Source organism: Amyelois transitella, chromosome 5 (genome assembly GCF_032362555.1).
Source record: "Amyelois transitella isolate CPQ chromosome 5, ilAmyTran1.1, whole genome shotgun sequence".
In the NCBI taxonomy this organism is placed as follows: Eukaryota; Metazoa; Arthropoda; class Insecta; order Lepidoptera; family Pyralidae; genus Amyelois; species Amyelois transitella.
Genome location: NC_083508.1, coordinates 7,579,957 through 7,602,084, shown reverse-complemented (window position 1 = coordinate 7,602,084; position 22,128 = coordinate 7,579,957). Strand labels below are relative to the sequence as shown.

At 36.1% G+C, this 22,128-nt stretch overlaps 1 protein-coding gene across 8 annotated transcripts in view; it reads left to right on the top strand.

Annotated features, from left to right (window-relative positions):
• Positions 1-22,128, top strand: part of LOC106131832 (trafficking kinesin-binding protein milt) — a 41,082-nt gene that overhangs the window by 11,531 nt on the left and 7,423 nt on the right. For 3 of the 8 annotated variants that reach the window (XM_013331052.2, XM_013331046.2, XM_060944422.1), the window contains exons 4-9: positions 8,220-8,296; positions 8,565-8,729; positions 10,335-10,533; positions 12,980-13,110; positions 14,149-14,238; positions 21,284-21,489. In XM_013331052.2, coding sequence (XP_013186506.2) covers positions 8,246-8,296; positions 8,565-8,729; positions 10,335-10,533; positions 12,980-13,110; positions 14,149-14,238; positions 21,284-21,489 — 842 coding nt within the window. In that variant the 5' untranslated portion in view covers positions 8,220-8,245. Of the gene's footprint in view, positions 1-819; positions 1,022-6,141; positions 6,284-7,522; positions 7,916-8,219; positions 8,297-8,564; positions 8,730-9,564; positions 9,731-10,334; positions 10,534-12,979; positions 13,111-14,148; positions 14,239-21,283; positions 21,490-22,128 lie in introns of those variants that run through there. The other 5 variants (XM_013331049.2, XM_013331053.2, XM_013331047.2 and 2 more) reach the window with 5 other exon arrangements.

Below are 22,128 nucleotides of genomic sequence, written 5' to 3'. Positions count from 1 at the left end.
AATTAAATATTTAGCTCGTTGTGTGGTAATTATTAAATATTATTTGCCCGTTGTCCATTTTTTTCAATTTAAAAAATTAGAAATGTACCACTCCCTTTGTCGCACTGCAGGTTACGAGTATTTGAGATATTGAGATAGCTTAAACACATTTTCGATGTTGTCTGGTATGTTTCAGGGCTATTTGTTCCCTTTGTTCGATTTTCCTTGGGAGTCGAAGACAATAGTCTGGTTTAGCTGCACTTGAGTCAATTTGTTACTGACAATTTGGGCAGTAGGTATTATTTACATTGCACCACATTCTTATTAAGCTTGTATTTTTCTATAATAATGTAGTACCTAAAGCAATTAATTTGGGCGTTTTGGATTAAGTATCATATTATTCTACAGTGCTACAGGAAATAATTTTTACTTATGGTAAATTAATATTTCAAATCTTTCGTGAAACAGATTAGTGTTACAATTAAATCGTCACTAGTCTTCAAGATACTACGACCCGTCCATGAACATTACGTATGAAGGAGTCGTAATATCTGAAGGTTCGGCATGAGAGCGCATGCGCGGCGCGAGAGGCGCACGGCCAGTGCCGGTCGCGCCGGTAGCCACGCGGCACGCGTGTTCCCCTCGCGGATCGATACCACACCGCCGCCGTCTGCGAGCCCCGTGCCGCACGCATCGCCACTCGCGCACCCACTGCCACCGACCTGTGCTAAACATAGCTGAGGTGCACCGCTGCATCTAACATAGTGTCGCACGTGCCCCCGCCGGTGCCAACAATCCGATCGTTCACACCATCAACTTTATTAAATACATTAGTGATTCATCTTACGTAAGATACCGACACGTTCATATATCTGTGTGAATATTTGCATAAGGAGAGCATATTTTAGCACCGAATAAAGTTGCATGAGAACTTGGTTCGGTATCGATTAGGGGTGGTCCGGGAGACAGGAGATTGGCGTCGCCGTCGTCGCGACGCGGCGCCGCATCGCGCAACAGCTGTGAGAGTTCTGTTATCTTGACCGTGAGAACATTAATTAATACCTTCGTTAATTTCTTATCTATTTGTCTAGTAATGGTAATATAACTATTAATTATAAAAATGTCAAAGTATTTATATAGCTTCATCTCGGCTAAATTTATTAATATGAAGCATGCATATTTTGCAGTTAAACTTATGTACTCCATCATATTATTACCAACAATAGTTCTGGCTGTGAAATAAGTAAGTCTTGAAAAGACTAAAAGACAACGTTCAGCTGTATGGCTTCATGATGGAATTAAAAATTAGATTTATAGAGGATTAGTTAGTCTATATTGAAAAATAGTATTTTATATAAAAGTTCGCTCGGTTTCTCCAACTTGGCTTCAAAAGATCTTGACTTGTATGGGACTAGGTACCCTAGGTTATACTTTCAAATAAAAAAATAGTCAACATAATTTATGTTGAGACTAAGATATAAATTAATTGATGAATTTGATAAGTGAGTTATATTTTCAAGTATTCAGAATCATACAAAGTGTCACGTTCATTGGCATTGATGTACGTACACATGTGTACATAACCTATGACCTTCTGTATCTTAACTATACAGAAACAAAGAACATTTTAAGTACAAAGGTTCAAATTAGTGAAAACCCTTATTTATTGCAAATAAAACTTAAAGATTTTGCGAGATGAAATAGTTTTAAAATTGAAAACGCTAATGGTATTAAGTACACTTGTTGTTATTTCTGTAAAGTGCTGTGAGATTAAGAAATCAAAAATTTACATGTTAGTGTTAAAAAATAAATTTCGAGCAGAAGCGAACTCGAATGTTTAAAAAAATATATGATAGACTATTTCTACTACACATGGATGTAAGAAAATTTATAATCCTGATTCAGTGTACTCGGGCCTAAGAAATAGTAAAAGTTACATGATTCGGATAGTGAAACGACAAGTGTTAAAACCGGTTATTGATTTCTGAACGGTCGTGGACCAAAATAAATAAAGCGGCTGAGTGACTCACACTGCACCGCCTTTGGGAGCACTTCTTTCTACTATTTTATACATCTAATACATATTTATAAATAAGTGTAAGTAATAACATCTTACATATCAATAATCTTTGTCGGCAGGTGATTAACTATTGAATTAAAGAACGTTTTCATTCCCTTTATGTCTCGTGAGATCCACCGATCTTCCAATTTGTCGTTCTTCCATCATCTCATGGCACGCACGATCGTTTGCCATTTACAAAAATTTACCCCAATTTTATTACATTATATCAGCCTATTGAGATTTGGGCATTCGCTATCTTACATCTTTGGAGGTAAAGTATCTATCATAGAAACTATAGAAATTATACTTACAAAAACCTTGTTTGAGGGTAACATTGAAAATCTGAGATACCGGTAAAATGTTTATGTCATCCATTGACATGGAATTCCTCCATTCCCCGTAAGGTATGCAGTGTGCAGTTATGCTAGTGCATTGCACCAACATTGCGCTATGCAAGTCCATGGCGATCTAAGAACGATCGTGTTTATGAAGTCTGAAAGTAGTTCTATGCATATTTAATGGCTACCCGAGGAGTTATCGATTAATTAATGCAGCAGCTAGTTAGCTTCCTTGTGCAGTCGTGATGCAGACGAATTATTTCATTACCATATTATTTACCGCCTTCCTAAGACGACTATTGTTCTAGTATAGCACAAATAATTATTTGCCGCTTTAATATATTTTTAATGTTTAGTGTTTCATAGCACAAATTTTAACGACCTACCAAAGCATAAAAAGGAAGCAGTTCAGTTAATGAGGAATACTAATGAAGACACATGACGAACGATCTATTGTGATCACTTTCGGTACAATGTATGTAACACAAAGCAGGGATGGTATGGTCGGTAATACTTTATAGTAGGAACTGGTTTCAGTTATTGCTATGATATCGACGGTAGTGGACGTGAACGGAGCGTCCGTACGCGCGCTATGTCCGCCGGCATTGCGAATCCGTTCCGAAACATTTCATATGTGTCGTCATAATCGCGTGCTTCTCATGCTGCAGACATCTGCACTTGATCGTGAAAGTTTTGATTCCAGTGGCCTTAAACTCTGAGACCGTTACTAAAAGAAAACGACTAAGTAAATTTAATTTTTAACGCGTATTTAACTTACGCTCCACGTTCAACTTCAAATTGTTAATAAGTTTTGATAATATATATATTAGGTATTAGCTTAAGGTTTTTTTGACTGATGTTGCGACGAGTGGACTAGAATGGACAACTGTCCACGTATTCACAATTTGTTCGTATTGAAAAAGGTAGCTACCTACTTATGAGTGCAAAGCCCATAGATTAAGTTTGTTTTTCATGATTATTTTTTTATGATATTACCCCTATCTATTGTCAAATAAACATCACCTTTGGCTAGTCTATCATGAATGACAAGTGCCTTTCTCTTAAATTCGCGATCTATGCGTACAGGGTCGAAATTACGTCACGTTCTGCGGTAACCTACTTTTTGATCGCGAATGCTTAGTATCTATAATTGTTATGGTTATTTGCAAATTGATTGAAATACTAAGGACAGATCAAATTCAATTTATTTAACAGAACATTATGATTAATATTTTGTATCTAAATGTCCAAATTTTTGGAAATTTAATTAGTAAATTATATGTTTTATTTCATAAATTTTTGCATTTGCTGTACGTACATGTTTTGTTTCTGTCAACATAGCACGATACGTTGTTTTGAATGTCGACACTAGTTAAACACATGCTGTGAAACAATTTTCGGTGGTTTCTCACTATGTACAGGTCGCTACAGTCGATCTAAATGAATTTCCAATTACTGATACATCCATAATCTAAATTAAGATAATGTCATCATCCGTTTGTTTTATTGGTTTGTTATAGATCTTTAAAATTTATTTACATTTCTCAAGAAAACTTGTTCCAATATGACACCACGTATTTGAGTGAGAACTTTTTGTAACATTAATCAATAACTAAGTTGACTAACTCATGCGTTAAAAATAATATACACCTTCCTATATGAATAAAAAGAGTGAATGTCTTGAAAGTAAGATCTGTTATTTAACTGTAACTTCGCCTATCCTCATTTCTAAGAAAAGATACTGTTTTTTTCTTATTGCAAATCAACGAAGCTTTATTTAATTAATTCTGGCCTCTTGATTTTACACCTAGAATATTTTCGCAAAATGTTCTGTTCTTTAATCTATTTTTCATTGCAAATATTCATATTATTAAGCAAACTTTTAACGGATTGCCATTTTAACAGTACAACATAGACCGACCAAAGTAAGAATTTTTAACGTCATCATAGTCACGTGCACTATGACCTTATACCAGCAAATGTGTACATGGAATCCATAGACAACTTGCTTGCTGAACAATGATGAAAAATGATTTAATTTCAATTTTCACGTTGCCAAATTATTATTGACTTACATTTACCCGTGGTTTCGCCCGTGCGAATTTAGCGCCACCTACAAAAAATACTGGATTTTCGCAAATCCCACGGAAACTATAGTTTTTACCTCTCCTTTTCGATAATGAGATCCTATTCGATTAAGACAAAATGAATAAACTTTCATTTGTTTTCGTTGGATATATCTGTGTTACCTAGTTGATTATCCTTAAAAGAGAAATTAATGGAACTTTAAATCTAACAAAGTTTTTTGTACATTCCCACTAGAGTGCTATTCGGGGGTCAAATAGTGCGTACTTGTAATAAAGTAATGATAAAACTTATAGACGTTTAGTTTGTGACACTGTTTTTTGTGACTATTAAATGAATAAGATTTCTATTTATGGCGAATAACCTCACAACTTTTATAAAATACAGTTAAAAGAAACACTGAATGCATTTTTTAATGTGTCTTTAATAATCTTAATGTCTGTTCATTTTTTTTTCAATGCGAAGCATTTTTAAATTGTTTGTCAATATTATTGCTCTGAATTCAGTCTATATAATCTCAGTGTATTCATATCCCGGAGTCAAAGCCATGAAACGATATTTATACAGTAAGAGACAAGTGTTTGTCTTTTCTTAACCATTGTTCTGATGTTTATGAAACTTTAAACGAATTCATAATGCGATCTTACGTTGAATTGAAATTCATTCTTGTTTTATTAATTGAAGTTTAATAGTAATAAAAATATGTACGTAAGTTACAGTTTTTGACAGATAAATAAAAAATGGAGACCAGTTCATAATTTAACGTGTGTTATAAAAGTCTTTATCCCCATCAATTTTGCTGCCATTTTTAATTTTTTTGGGCGCAATTTTTAAAGCACTCATTAAAAAGTAAACAAAACAAATGTGCAGGATTGTATTTGGTTTGTTAACGTTTTATTGAATACCTTATTTACTTTCTTTTAAAGGTGGCATTTGGAAGTATGCATTTATATTTCGATTTTTATATAAGCTTAAATATAAAAATAAACCAAAAGTAGGACATTATAACTAAAGGTACGCCTCTCACTATACTTCCCTTTTTAATGCATCATCATGTGGGTGTATAATGGGCGCGTCTGGCTTTGCCCTCATTTCTGCATAATCAATATCCAGTTCGTTAGAAAAACTTTATTTTAGCTAACTGCATGTAAAGTTTCTATAATTCGACTTATTTATTTCTATACTATCATTAAATCGACTTCTCATCATCAACTCATTAGTAGTAAATGGTGTGCCTAGCCTGCACACTACACATTTCGTGTATCACGAATTTCATAAGAGAGTTAATTTAATCAGCTCACTTGGCCACCCGAGCGTGTGGATGGGTTTTTAGTGAACCTGCCTATTTATGCCTCGTAAAATGTGTTCTCATAAAGTGACTGGCACGATTATTGCGCCTTTATAGTCGTTAGTGTTACGTCATATTAAATATTGATAAGTGAAGTGTAAAATGATTCTTCGATTCAATCCAGGAAGGACGTTTGGGAAATGATATTGAATTGATCTATATTGGAAAATATACCGGTAAACTTTGGCGCGAAGGTGTGTGCTCGTACGTAAGGTGGACAGAGCCGATGGTCGCGGCTCGGGCGCGTCACGGCGGAGGGCTGTTCGGGAGCAGGCGCGGGGTGCGCGGGCGGCTCGCGTGCCTCGCCGCCGCTCGGCTTCGATCGCGAACTCTTCCACGAGTTGAGCTTTCTTCCCGACGCGGAACTACGGGAGTGCCTCGGCGAATACCCTGATTTCCTGTACCACGTCGCTCGGGACAAATTCGGCAGGCTCTACTTTCGCGTCATCCGGACTTTGCTCCTTGATCGAGGTATGGCACAATCCTTAAAGGATTCCATCCGCAAATTTATGCGCTCAATCGGCTATTCTTTTGGTCCGATAGCCACTCCGCTTCTTCTTAAGTAATTCTTTCATGTCCAATTCACTTTCATGTGCTTCCTAATATAAAATTGAACGCTTATCTAAAAATAACTAACCTTGGCCGAGATCTCTGTGTTAAATATTTTAAATTATCATGCTGCCATTTTAGTGTCTCATTAACCTCATCTCTCAACTCTAGCTTACTATAATGTAGTTTGGTAGTTATTAATTCATTAGGTAATTGCTACTTCGTATTATGACAATGAGAAGTGAAAAAAAAAATGTGAAAGCCTTTCAGATTCGTGTGTGAGATGTAACCGCAAACACAATCGATATCCGCTGTACGTAATGTTGGGTAAGAGTGGGAAAATGCATCCACCATATTCAATATACATATCTATTGTTTCTCCAGGTTCTCACCAGCTTCTTTTTACTCAAAAGCCTTTGATCTCGTAACCCAAGCTACACCTTTTTATATTTACGTACGCACACAATATCAGAATAGATTTCTGGTTAATTTGCAATTATATATATCTATAATCTATATTCTATATAATTATATATAGGTAATCTCCGAAATATTTTTAATGGTTGATATTTAAAGAAAAACATTGGAAAAATCTTCAAATTCCCAGGATGAAACAGAGTTGTAGAAATCTAATTCGGTTAATGCTAGTACTTGTTGTGAAATCGTTATTGATTGTTTCTAAAGTATCTATCAATAAATACGTGAGGCATAAACTATCATTATGCGATAAATTGTCTATTGTACCGCATTTTTCCCACATGTGAGTACAATAGAGCGGTTTGTTTTGCTTCCCTCCTCCAAAGCGGCAGTAATTCAGCAATCCAGCTGTACTCCGGTTGCGTTAGTTTACAGACACCGCAGGCTCGATCAGTCGCCACTCAGCTTTCGCTAAACCTATTGGCAACGAGCTTCGACACTATATTGATGTAACACTGCTAGCCCGCCTGCATTGTTCCCCGAATGATCGTGTTCACGCACAATGTTACAGTTTTGTGATCACCCTGTTCAATAGGTTCGATGAACGCGCAAACGCCAGACATCGACGACATTCTCTTTGGTCAGTATCCATATCCAGTGACCAATAGTCAATGGTGATTTGTTAATAAGTCATTCTTAAGCACGATTAATTATTATCTTATCAGTGTTTAGGGCCGGTGGGAGGACGAATAATACCAGTGCTTCGTTGTCTTTACACTCGAGTGCGTTTTATTACCTCGTAATTTGTGACACTTTGAGTCGGGTTTTCGCTCAAAACATTCAATGAATTGAGTGTATCATTGTGTTGTGTAAACTGTGAGCCGTTGCAAATTGTTTTATAAATTGTGAGAAAAATTATCAGCGTGAAATTGGATTTTAACGTCGACTAGTTGTGTGGCATTTCTGTTTTAAATAATATAAAATACCGAATGTAGGATCTAATTTTGTTCTTTTACCCGATTTAGGATAAAAAATGTCTCAAGGTACGGTGGAAATTAAATTGTTTACCTTTTTTGTTTTTACAACAAAACAATAACAAATATTTGACGCAAAAAGCAGACTAAAGATAACTTAGAGGTTTGTACTTAATGCACATAAAAATATTATCACAGTAACAGTTTCATTTCATCAAAATAGGTATAAAGATTTCAATTTTAGTAAAATAGATTGGCCAAATGCAAATTACTTACGTTCAACAACGATATGAAGAAATTGAATGTTTTTTAAAGATTGTAAATAGTAGATATTTTCAACATAACGTTTATGTGTTGCAGGAATAATGCATTAGGTAAACGTTTATTATATCTAATAATAATTCCTTATCAAATCCTATTGTTTCGGTATTCGATAAAAGTCTACAGGGCCTTCCTTCTATTTGCAGTTCTATGCAGCAACAGGGTAAGCCAAATGACAAAAACCTACAATGACATCGAAGCGGTAACAAGGCTCTTAGAAGAAGTAAGTTTTATTCTTGCATTAATTCCATTGATAAAACAGTTCGCAAATGCCAATTCCATAATAGTAATGATTGTTACTTATGACCTTCTTTACCTAAGATTTTGCTCCTTTCGTCATCGTCCATCGTCAAATAATCTTAGATGATCACAATTTTTTTCGATATCTATCTCCTCTCCTACCTACCTTCATTAGTATTTTGCATCAGGATGACGTACACGAATATATCACCCAGGTGACTTAAGTGGAATAATTCGTTTTTTTCTAACAGAAAGAGAAGGATTTGGAGCTGACGGCGCGTATTGGCAAGGAGTTGTTGACGGCCAATGGGCGATTGGAGGCGCGCGTCTCAGCGCTCGAAGGTGAACTGCGAAGCGCCCGTGATCACATCACCCAGCTTAGGCACGACCTCAACGCTAAAACAGATCTTTTGCAGGTAAAGTCCTTAAACATTTCTTATAAAACTGGCAATCTGACACTTACTCTCAATTCCTTCATCAAGCCATCGACATAAACATGTTCTATGTATCGTATGACTATTGACTTCGTGAATAAGGGTAAACCCGTGTGTGTATGTATGATACCACGTTTTTAGGTCAAAAATCTGTCAAGCCAACACGCATATCTAAGGATACCGATATTATTGGCAAGAAGTTGTTGATAAATGGGCGATTGGAGGCGCGCGTCACAGCGTTCGAAGGTGAAGTGCGGAACGCCTGCGACGGCGACTACATCAGTCGCAGCTGGGGCACCTTTGCAGGAAAAATCCTTGCAATTTCAATTAAGCTAGAAACTCGTCCCACTCTAAATCTCAACTCCCTTATAAAGCTATCCAGCCACTTGACATTCGAGTCTTGTGGCTATTGACTCTACTTTGGACAGACTTGGGACACAAAACTGTAGGCTTGACAGTTTTGTCGTATATTAAAGGATACCGTGATCAAACTGTCTTCTTTATCGCACAGTATTTTGTCCTTTATATTCTCTCTGTCTCAGTTATGTGCATTGTATAGTGTTTAATGTAATCATCCCTTAGAAAAATGTAAGAGTTATATTTTAAAACTTTGATAAAAAGAAGAGGCTACTGTTTTTAGAACTTTGCTAATTGTATAATATTATGTACAATGTCTCTAAATGACACGCGGTGTAACCGAGACAACGTTGAACTTGTTCTCAAGTTTTCTTAATTTATACCACAATGATATCATCGCGGCGATTCAATATTTGTTTGCTATGATAACTATGTGTTCACGTTTATACGTGGTTCTTGTTTCATCGTTGTCACATGTCCCTTGTCAGATCTTAAAAGGTTTATTTATTTTTCTACCATTAAGAAAGACCATAGTGCATTCAATAATGAATAAACTAGATACAAATGATATATGTGAACTGTTCCGATGTGCGATGCAACGATTGTTTTGGGAATTGCAGTTGAAGGTAATTTTGCTGCCTGGAATTTTTCCTTAACTGATTAATATACAGTCAGTGTACATATAGGTTTCTATTTACTAATGTTTCAATCTATTCAATGTCTTTGTTTGTTCTACTTTCCCTTTCAAACAGTTCCAATATTTTTGTTTCATTATCTTTCAGCTGCAGATTCGCACGTGTTAAATATTTTAATACTCCGATGCTCTCTCTAGGTTTTAGTTTTGCGTTTCATAGTTGTTTTGATTTTTGACCATTGGGGTTGTCGTTAGACTGATAACGTATTGCTTTCCCTACAAATTTACATGTGTTGACCTTTTTTAAATCACATGGTCTAAATTAGGCTTGAATCTGGATTACCCCTATAGTTGTTGATTCACATCTGGCTCGAAAGACCAATTGGTGTAGCTGATATTTAAACATGATAAGTGATATAAGGAGTTGGTTTGATAGATTAGAAGAACGGCCCTTACTATGTACAAAAAGAAAATGGAAAAGATAATAAAATAGTTTGGATGAATAGCTCCTCGTAGCTTCCGATGCTGCTAGGATGTGGCAGCGAAATTACAGGCTTCAATTACGTGATTATACTCAGGCGTTAATGTTTCTTCAGGTGCTAACAAATGACACTGAAGAGGCAACATCCCCGACGGAGCAAGAGTCGCCTACCGCGGCGGCGCTGCGCAAGCGCACCGGCGCTCTGGAGCGCGAAAACAGAGCACTGCGCGATGAGGCCGCGCGCCTCGCCGCCGGTGCCGACAGTGCCGAGCTGGCTGAGCAACAGCTGTTGCGCGACATCGCGCAACAACTCGGTGAGTGGACGAATATCTTAATTAAATTGTGTTTTTTTTATTAAAACTTAACGCTTTATTAACTTTACAGAAACTTAGGTGACAGATAAAAAAAATACAGTAGTCTTTAAAATATAACTTGATCTCTGTGACAGCAAAGTAAAACGATAACTATGACGTAGGTGCGGAAAAGATATACCGTAATGTAACGTATGCATTTGACGTCTGTCACAGCACAGAGATCGAAGTATATAATACAGACTAGAGTAACCAGAAGTTTTTCGAAGGCGAGTGAACTTTTAAGCTATGAAATAGTATGCCAAACTTACAATGTTATTAATAGATTCTTATCTTATACAAATATGATAGAAAAAAAATTGCTAAACAATAATTTCTTAAAGTCGAGTATTCTATAGAGCGACGACCCAACAAGCGAGACTCGTACTATGTCATTAATTGATTTTAGTTTATTTTGGTAACTTTGGTGAAAGAATTAATTAGCAAACCTAAAATTTTCCGTGATTCAACGAAATTAAATATCACTCTAATGGGGCACTCAAATGGCTCTTGTTGGAGTATAAATTGTAGTGACATCATAGCATGGTAATTTTTCGAAGTTCGTACGTAGTGTTTGTTCAGTTTAATTATTGCGTTTAAAAATATGGTGTTAAAAACCAAAAGTTTTTTTTTATTTTGTGCAATGGACTTTCCCATAGCATTTTTCCGGCTATGTTGCTTTCAAAACCTGCTCAAACAGCATTTATAAGCCTGTTACATTGCTTGACCTATTGCACCATCTTATTTGAACTATTTTAAATGTCAACGTCGTGAACTCTCACTCATTTATTAATTTATTTAAAAATAATCACCACGGCAGCAAATTCCGGACAAAAGCTTGTTTCAATATGTTGTTAATTTATTTTTATAACAACCATAATATGATTATTATAAAAATACAGGATTACCTACAAAGGTATTCCTGTATCTATCTGTTATCTACATGTCGATTGTAGGTATGTCCCGTTAATGTTTTATCTTAATTATATTGCGACCAAAGATAAAGCGTGTAAATTATTTTAATTCTCAGTAGGTATAATGGCGAACAAAATTGACGTTATTAATAATAAGGTTAAAAAAGAATGAAAGTTATTCAATCCAGTACTTTATCGCTTGAAAGGAACTAGATAAAACGTCAATTATTTTTGATACAGTATGTATGATTTCTTAATATCGGAGAAAAGTGCATTAAAAACAAAACCGTTGAACGTATCCATTCCATTTGTTTGGTAACTTATGGAAAAGTTTGACTAAATTCTTGATTTCTTTTCATAATTCAAGATGAATGTAAAGTCTCAATGTAAAGTGGGTCAGACATTCGTTAACAAAATTTTATTTAACGTTTTCGTTTGTTTCTTGTACTTAACACTAAAATATTTGCGTGTTTGCTATATTATATCCTTTATTGATATTAATTATAAATATGAATACCAAAAATGATTTAATTTACTTACTAAACTTTGCATATTATTCACCACGGTTGTAAGTTCCTATTTAATAATAAGTGATGTAGATGATCATGAATTTTAATCACCAACAAATCATGTAATGAATCGGCATTTATTATCTTGGTATGTAAAGATTACCTTTGTACCGTCACGTGTGATATTTATTAGTTTCATATATAAAAATTGTCTGAATATTTGCGTTAAACAACATATTAGAAGAAATGAAAAATGAAATGGGCATGGTGGAACAAGGTGGCCTAGCAGCGTGTTTTCTCTAAGGTTTGCACCCTGTCAGACCATACTTGTTTTAACATGCCCTGGTCTTCGCTGGAAAGAAGAATAATACAGGAAAAGAAAAACAGAAGAAAGAAAAATATTAACAAGATGCCGACGAAATTGTTCCTGCATTGATAACAACTCATTCATTTTTATAGTGCCAATTTATATTTGTTATCTAATCACATCAATAATGATTTTTGTTATTTGAATAGTTTTGTTGTCGTAGAGAGAAAATGAAAAAAGAACTAGCTACATGTTCACTACAATTGCATATTGATTCCATGATAAGGTTTAAAGCAAAAAAAAATCAAAGTGTCTATCACCAACCCTATATAAAAAGATTAATTATATAACCACGACTTGCAAATCTTGTTGAGATAATATATGCTATCTACCCCGCAAGGAATACAGACGTGATTTTATGTATGTATGTAATATATGCTTCAACCTTTAAAAGAAAATGGTATACCATATAACATAGTAAACCCGAATATACCGTACACCTATACAGAGTAGCGTATAATATCACATATTAGATTGTTACTTAGAACTAAGGTCGCCTGCTTAAGGAATGGATAACAACATCTTTTACCTTTCTTTCAGTACCTAAAGAAATGGACTGCCACATGAGCAGACACTTAAGATGATGATAACAGATTGTAATTTTGAAATATTTGTTGTAGCGAGTGCCAATTCGGAGGCTTCCATTTTGGGAGATGAATTGTCGGAGGAGAGACAACGAAACGCAGACCTCCAGCAGCAGCTCAACAGTGCCAATACAAGGCTCACAGTCACCGAGGGAAACTTTCAGCAGGTAAATATAGACTTATTGCGTTGTGAGTTTTTAATCAAAGTATATACATTTATCAGGGCTAAAAATATACGTATGTGTAATGTACTTTTTGTGGGATTACAATATAGTAATAAATATTGATAACGCCGAGTTAGGTGTTGTTTATAATTTTCTCAAACCTAGGTTCAAAAAATTTCTGTTTTAAATGATGTTAAAAAATTTTATATCAAATTTTTTGTTATAATTTATAACAGTTCACAACACCTTTCGTACCATGAATTTTCCAAGTATATATACTCATTTGAACTCAAATGCTTGTGAATAGTATTGTTGACAAACTCATTTGAATCTCTGCAATAAGCTCACGAACGGTTTTTAAAATATGTCTCACAAGTTAAGAAATAAAAACCGTAGTAATTTTGAAATTATGCGGTAATTTGTATTCAAAGTCACCCATTACCTTGGTTCCTTTGTGATGTTGGTGGAATGTGAGAAATGTTACATGGGTTGCGTAAAATTGTCACAACTACTTGTACGTAACAGTAGACTGAGCTGTAATACGCGATCATTAACAGAGCTGTTACGCATTTACTAGTTAAACAATATGAGCGCCGTATTGCTTTTAATGTGTATCTAGAGAGCTGTCATAAAGAGTATTATAATATCACTGTTAGAAATATAAGTTCATTAAATATTACTGCTTCTGTTTAGCAATCAAGGTGTGGAAAATCATTGCTTATGTAATATTTTAAAGAAATCGAAGCATTTATTAAGAAATTTGACTTATGTCTATTTTAAAATTGACGTAAATTGATCATTTTTACGGGTGTTTTATTTATGAAAGTCAAACAGGCAATATCTGAACTTTAAATCATTGACGTACTATATATTGTTTATAGTTGATCGAAGCTTTAAATTAACAACTTTATAATTTTAATTAGTTCCTCATATAGACATGATTTCATCAATGTCTTTTAATATTACTTCTCAAGCGAGATTTCGTGTCAAGGTGGCGTGAGCGATATGCACAATACTAAATCATTTGCATGTTGTCCCCAGTTAACCGCCGAGCACGAACATACGATAAGGATCTTAGAGATAACTAGAGAAAATCAAAATGCGCTCGCGGCGGAATTGGCCGACACAAAGGTAAGTCTACCTTCTATTACTTAGGGCCGGCTTGACAACTTTCCATTGCCTATTAGGTAAACAAGAATAAAAGTTCCATTTGTGTAGTGTTATCAACAACTGTTAAATGTAACCTGTATGATTTTATCGTATATCGGTGCGGTTGTCGGAAACTTGTTTCAAATGTAATATTGAAAAAAAAAGGTAGTTTGTGTTTATTTGAAATGATAATGTCGCTACGGTTGCACGTCGAATAAAACAAACCACCACTGCTGCTAAACTCATTTACTCGGAACTTTCTTTGACCTTATATTAGATACAATGCAAGAAACCATATCGCGTTCTAATATTGAACAGAGCCATCTATGTAACCACATATTAACTATAAGAATTAAACTAAAAATAATTATCTAAAATAGATGGACACTTGCATCACATAAATGCTCACTAAACAACGTCTCAATTTCCTACGGGGTGGAGAGAGTCCGCAGACACATTAAACATAGAAAAATACAAACTAGGATTACTAATTTGGACATTCCGCCCACCAAAGAACTTGTTCTTTTACGACCCAAAAATAAAATAATACAAACATATAGAATCCGCCCACCGTAACAAAAGATACTAAATAGGTAACTTTAAACTTAATACATTCATGTATACAATAGAACTTTAACCTCAACTCTAATTAATTTGCTTGAGATACATTAACGTCTTTAGGTAAGAAACATAATTTGTTACATGGGCGTTTAAAAATACCATTTTTTGTTTTGATAGTAACAACTCTAGTTATCATATCTTTCCCTGGATGTTTATCTATAATTTTTCCTAATAACCATTTAGATGGCGGTAAATTTTGATCCCTCACTATAACAATATCATCGATTTCAGGCTCAGACTTTTTAGTAAACCATTTATATCTCTGATTTAAGGTTATCAAATATTCATCAGACCATCGCTTCCAAAAGTCCGTTACCATTTTTTGAGTAAGCTTCCACCTTTGAAGCCCTGAAATATTAACCGTTGAATGATCTTCATCTGGTATTACGACAAGAGGTTCGCCTACTAAAAAATGACCAGGCGTTAGCGGTAATGGATCATTTGGATTATCACTCAAACAGTACAAGGGACGTGAATTAAGACACGCTTCTATCTGGGTTAACACAGTAGATAACTCTTCGAACGTAAGAGTTGAGTCCCCTATAACCCTTTTCAAGTGGGACTTTGTGGACCGCACTCCTGCCTCCCAAAGACCTCCAAAATTTGGTGCCTGAGGAGGAATAAAGTGCCACGTGGTTCCTTCCTTGGAAAGTAATTGACGGAATTCAAACGGAAGCTGAGCTGTAGCCTTTTGAGACATGTCTTTTAACTCCTTGTCTGCACCAACAAAGTTGGTTCCGTTATCACTATAAAGATCCTGGCAGTGACCTCTTCTAGACACAAACCTCTTAAAGGCGGCAATAAAACCTTGGGCGGTTAAATCTGAAACAGCTTCAAGATGTATGGCCTTTGTAACCATACAAATAAAAACACAGATATATCCTTTATAACTTTTGGATCCTCGTCCGGGAGAAAATCTAACATTGATATGACCAGCAAAATCCACTCCAGCACTTTTGAAAGGTCGAGTAGGAGTCACTCTTGCTTTTGGTAACTGGCCCATAAACTGATTATTGTTTTGCCGAGAATAACGAAGACATGTCATACACTCTCTATAGCATTTCTTGACTTGATCTCTACCTCGTACAATCCAAAATTTAGATCTTAAAAGTTCAACATTCTTTGAGGCCCACCATGTAATGTACGTTCATGAGCATCTAATACTAATAACTTAGTGAAATGACTTTCACCAGGCATAATCACAGGATGCTGTTTATTAAAATCTGCCTCGGAGAACTTTATGCGCCCGCCTACTCTCAGAATACCTTTCTCATCGATAAATGGACTAAGAGTGTGCAGCTGACTCTTTTTTGACACCTGCCCCTGGGACCTTAACTGCTTTAGCTCTTCTTCGTAATAAAAATTTTGAGTTTCTCGTATACAAAATTCCATTACTTCATTAATTTCTTTCTTTGTTACAATTTTACTCATCTCTCTTTGATTCTCTGGAAGTTTTAAATTAACGAATCTTTTGCAAAACGATAGAACTCTCAACGCTCTCTGTAAATTTGAAAATCTGGTCCAAATAAATACTTCTCTCCTTTTAACTACAGCAGTTAAGGTTTTAACGGATCTTCGCTCTTCAACTGTTTCAAAACTCTCATCTGTAAGATGAATTTCATCATGGTGAAGAAAATCAGGTCCACGCCACCACAATTGATATGATATTAACTCTGAACATGGCATGCCTCTCGACCCACAATCTGCAGGATTTAAATCGGTTCTCACGTGATTCCACTGAGAGAAATCCAAGATAGTTAGAATTTCTGATACTCGGTTGCTTACAAATGTCGTCCAACGGCTCGGATCTCCTCTTAACCAGGCTAGTACAACCATTGAATCAGACCACGCGAAGATTTGCTCTTTAGGAATTTGCAATATCTGGGAGACTTCATAAACTAATTTAGCACCAAGAACTGCGGCACATAACTCCATTCGTGGAATAGATATCTCCTTTTCTACAGGTGCAACCTTAGTTTTTGCAGTTACAATATTCACATGAATGTTATTGGACTTATCCTTGGTTCTCAAAAATACTACAGCAGCATAAGCAGCTTGCGATGCATCAACAAACACATGTAACTCAACATGATCCTCTCTTCTTGAATTTAGCCATCGAGGAATCACGATATCCTTCACATTTAGCAAATCTTTTCTGTACGAGTTCCACTCTAGCAATAGTTCAGACGTCAAAACTTGATCCCACTCCAATCCACATTTCCAGAGTTTCTGGATAAAAATCTTAGCCTTGACTATCACAGGTGAGATCCATCCTAACGGATCATACAGCCTTGCAATTTCTGATAAAACCTTTCTTTTGGTGACATTCTCTTGAGATTCTCCATCATCTGGCCACAAATAAGTGTACTCAAAATTGTCTGTATTCTTATTCCAACAAATACCTAGAATTTTGACAGCACTATCTGACTTCAATATCAAATGTTGTTCAGATCCCCTGTGTTCACTGATGTGATTCAACAATTTCTCACTGTTACTGCACCATTTTCTCAGACAAAATCCTCCAGCACCCATTAACTCATTCATTTGCTCGTAAATTTTTATAATGTCACTCTCAGTTTCTGATCCACTTAAAAGATCATCCATATAAAAATCTGTTAAAGTAATAGATGCTGCTAGAGGGTTCCTATCATACTCATCTTTGGCTAACTGGTGCAATGACTTCACTGCCAAATATGGAGCACACGCCGTCCCAAAAGTAAGTCTCAACATTCTATAATGTTTTAAAGGCTGGTTTGGTTCAGATCTCCATAAAATCCTCTGACAATCGGTGTCCTTCTCATGCACAAGGATCTGTCTGTACATTTGCACAAGGTCAGCAACTAGACAGAACGGATGACGTCTCCACCTCATGAGAATATGACGTAAATCCTGTTGAAGTTTTGGACCCACTAACAGGCAGTCGTTGAGAGAGACATTATTAGTCCCTTTACACGACGCGTCAAAAACTACTCTTACTTTGCTTGTTTCCTTGTCTAGTCTAACAACGGCGTGATGGGGAAGATATACAACTCGTTCATTATTTATTTCTTTCACATCTGTGATCTCTTCCATATGATTTTGATCAATGTAATCCTGCAAAACGTTTCTATACTCCTCATATAAAGAAAGATTTCTACTTAACTTCTTCTCCAAAAAATTTAATCTACGAAGTGCTATGTTCTTTGACTGACCGTAAAAGCAATCTGGATCTGAATCTCTGAATGGAAGACATACTTTATAACGGCCATCCTCATTTCTCTCTGTACTACTTTCATAAATCTCTTCGCATTTAATTTCTTCTCTACTCATTTTCTTAACTAAAGAATCGGGCTCTCTCTCTATTTCCCAAAACTTTTGTAAAAGTTCATCATCTTTAACTCTAATATGAAGAGAGATCAATCGCTTAGATGAAGAAATACCACTACTGACACGACCTGTCAAAACCCATCCAAATTGCGTATTTTGAGCAATAGGACCTCGTTTATGTGGATGTTTTAACAAGCCATTCACAAGAATCTCGCTATGAACTTCGACTCCTAAAAGAAGATCAATTTTCTCAGGTGACCCATAATAAGGGTCGGCAAGGGACAACGACTCAAACTCAGGCCAATCTTTAATATAAGTCTTATTTGTAGGAAGGAAAGACGTAAGACTACTCAAAACAAAGGCATCTACTTTAATAGCAAACTCGGGATTATGAAGGGACTCTAGCTCTAAAGAAACCATACCTTTTGTTCGTGTTTCTCCCTCTCCTACACCAGATATAAGACCATTCACAGGTTTTTTCTTAAGGCCTAAAGATTGGACAGTAGCCTCAGTTACAAATGAAGCTTCTGACCCTTGGTCGATCAGAACACGCAAAACCTTAGACAATCCGTTACATGTTACAGCCTTAACTCTAGCGGTAGCTAATAAAACTTCACTATCTCTTCCTTGCACAAAGTGGGATGTAACTCTTGTCTCCGTTTGAGTGCCTGATGCACTTGGTTCCGCCGGCACGGGATTCTCAGCACTCGTGGTAGCCGGGGATGACTCTGGTAATTGACTCCGGTCAAAATGCAGCAGGGTGTGATGTCTGCGCCCACATCGGCGACAACTCGTAGGCTGACGACAATTCTTTACAGAATGATTCGATGAAAAGCAATTGAAACACAGTCTCTTGGATTGTACAAACTCTGATCTCTCTTGAGGAGACTGGCTCAAAAATTGTGGGCATACATAAAGCAAGTGATGGTTCGGACACATTACACATGCAATCTTCTTTTTCTCTTCTTGGACTGTTGCATGAAATGACTTTTGCTTAGGTGCGACTTTGTTCGTAGGACTGTTGAAAGCAGGTTTTTGTTTACCACCAGTATCAATCATCTCAAGGGTACGGAAACGCATCTCCAAAAACTTAACAAGCTGACTCCAATTTGGCAAATCATCTGACTCAGTTTGACTAATCTGTAACTCCCAAAGCTTGCGTGACTCCATATCAAGTTTCGAAACCACCAAATGGTTTATCATTGGATCCCAAGAATCAGTATTTATACTCATATTCTGAAGTGATTTCAAGCAGGCTGAAGTCGTATCAAGTAACTGTTTGATCAAGGATGCAGACTCAATTGACAAATTTCTCTGAGAAAACAAGCGCTTAAGGATTTCATTACAATTAAATCGCTTATTATTATATCGCCGTGTCAACTGTTTCCACGCTTCTTCATAATTGATATCTGTAGTTGACAAGTTCTTTAATAAATTTTCAGGTTCCCCAGACAAACTACTCTTAAGGTAATGTAGCTTCTGCACCGCACTTAAGTTACTATTCTGATGAATCAAAGATTGAAACATATCATAAAATGCCTGCCATTCTTCGTAGGATCCAGAAAATTTCGGTAACTGAATCTGCGGCAACTTCGCTTCACACTTCACCTGCATTTTCTCTGAACACGATTTTCCAGGAGCTGACGTATTGAACTTCCTTAAATCGTCCTTCATTCTCGTCTTGTAATCTGTATATGTTTCCTCAAATCTTCCATACATATCTTTGTTAAAATATTCTAACTGTTCTCTCTTCTCTTTATTAACATTTGATACAATTTGATAATGAATGTTGTCAAAGTTGCTAAACAGTTTTTCTAAATTTTCCACTTTGGACTCAATATATGATACGGATATGCGCTCCTTGGGTGATTTTCTATACGTAGAATATGCTTTAAATAATCTCTCGTAAATATCATCTTGCTTCAGTAAAAGGGCCTCCATGATGACAAAGTCAATTTTTTTCTAAATGACAAAATTTGCGAAATATTTTACAAGTCCAATCTCGATAGAATTATTCTAAGTCCATGATAACTTTTTGGAAAAATTTACAAGTTCCGAACACTGCTCACTACACTTAGACACTGTCTTCAAGATTTTTTCACTTCTTCCCGGGTTTCGGCACCAGATGTCGCTACGGTTGCACGTCGAATAAAACAAACCACCACTGCTGCTAAACTCATTTACTCGGAACTTTCTTTGACCTTATATTAGATACAATGCAAGAAACCATATCGCGTTCTAATATTGAACAGAGCCATCTATGTAACCACATATTAACTATAAGAATTAAACTAAAAATAATTATCTAAAATAGATGGACACTTGCATCACATAAATGCTCACTAAACAACGTCTCAATTTCCTACGGGGTGGAGAGAGTCCGCAGACACATTAAACATAGAAAAATACAAACTAGGATTACTAATTTGGACAGATAAGATCTAGTTATTTCTAAAAAAGTCGAACACTGCGTTTTTATTAGAATGTATGACTGTATTTGTTTTTTTAAAACTATAGTGATATTTTGTTTTGTGCGAACTTTATTTAGTATCAATATAATGGTCTCGTTTTCAAGTAGGACAGTAAATAAACGTGAATGTTATCTGTATGTATTTTGAAAGTAGGCACTTAGAGCGATAAAGCTTTGCTGATATGGACGGTAATTATGATGCACAAAATAGTGGTAAATAATGAAGTCCGTGCAAGGTTTATTTTCTTTTCAGAGGTACTCTAAGTTCTGTACGTTAATTTTAAAGTATAAAGATTTTAAGTATAAACATTAGTAATGTTTACTATTTATGAACCTATTTAGATAACGTTTGGTCATGATATCCTTCACATGATACGCACGTCGTCACGTCAAGTAATTTTCCAATTTCAGTTTCTTTTCTTTCTTAGAATATTTTGGTCTTTTCATGAGCTATTTAACTCCATTGGAGATAGAACTTCACTTGCTATCTTCCACTTGATAGAAACATCAAAAGTAAGATCTAGTAAGTTTTTTTTTGGTGTGACAAAATAAGTCTGATTAATTTGACTGTGAGGATATCGCCTATAACTATAACAAAATACAGTAAATTTACAATGATGAATTTTACAGGAGCGTTATGCGGAAGTGGCAGCGCATCTGGCCGAAGCACAAGAGCAGCTTCGGCAGCTGCGCAAGCGCGGCGAGCCCGTGCGAGGTCTCATGCCCAGCGTGGCGGCGGCAGCGGGACACTTACCAGCTAGTCTCCATCGGGAAATGCACTCTTCTGTCTTCTCCGAGCTCAGCCTCGACTCGGGCATTGGCGACCCGCTGGCACAGTAAGTACCCATAGCTTTTTCTTCTTCCTCCTGGCTATAGTTCCCGTTACATTCGGTCAAGGGCGTACCCCGGACTGGCCTTTAACATGAATCCAGGATTGGGTGAGTCAGGTCTTTACACAAAGCCACAATCTGACCCCCGCAATTGCAGAGAATCCTAAACCCCTATTGGATCATGGTTAAACCATCCAGTTGCCTGAATGTGCAGATTTTCTCACAATGTTTTTCCTCATGTTAGTATTAAAACGAAGTATTAAATTTCCAAAATAGTAATTGGTACATAGCCGAGGTGGTATTTGAACCTGTGCCTTTTTGCGCATCACGGATTTTAACTGGACACCTTGCTAATTCGAACACCGAAGCTCTTACATAGTGTAAACACAAGTTGGGAAGTGTAATACCTGCATCGTAAACATAGGCCCGTCCCTGCCTCCTCCAGAACAACCGAAGAAACTCCATACCACAAGGATTTGCTAGACTTGGAAATAAATTGAAACCTTATTGTTTGTTTACTTGTAACTTAGAAAACTCCACACAAAACCTTGGAATTTATTGAAGCATTAAAGCAAATCCTTGTCGTTACGCAATGTCCTTTCGTCACAACTTCTTACGACGGATGATTATTCATTGCATAGCAAA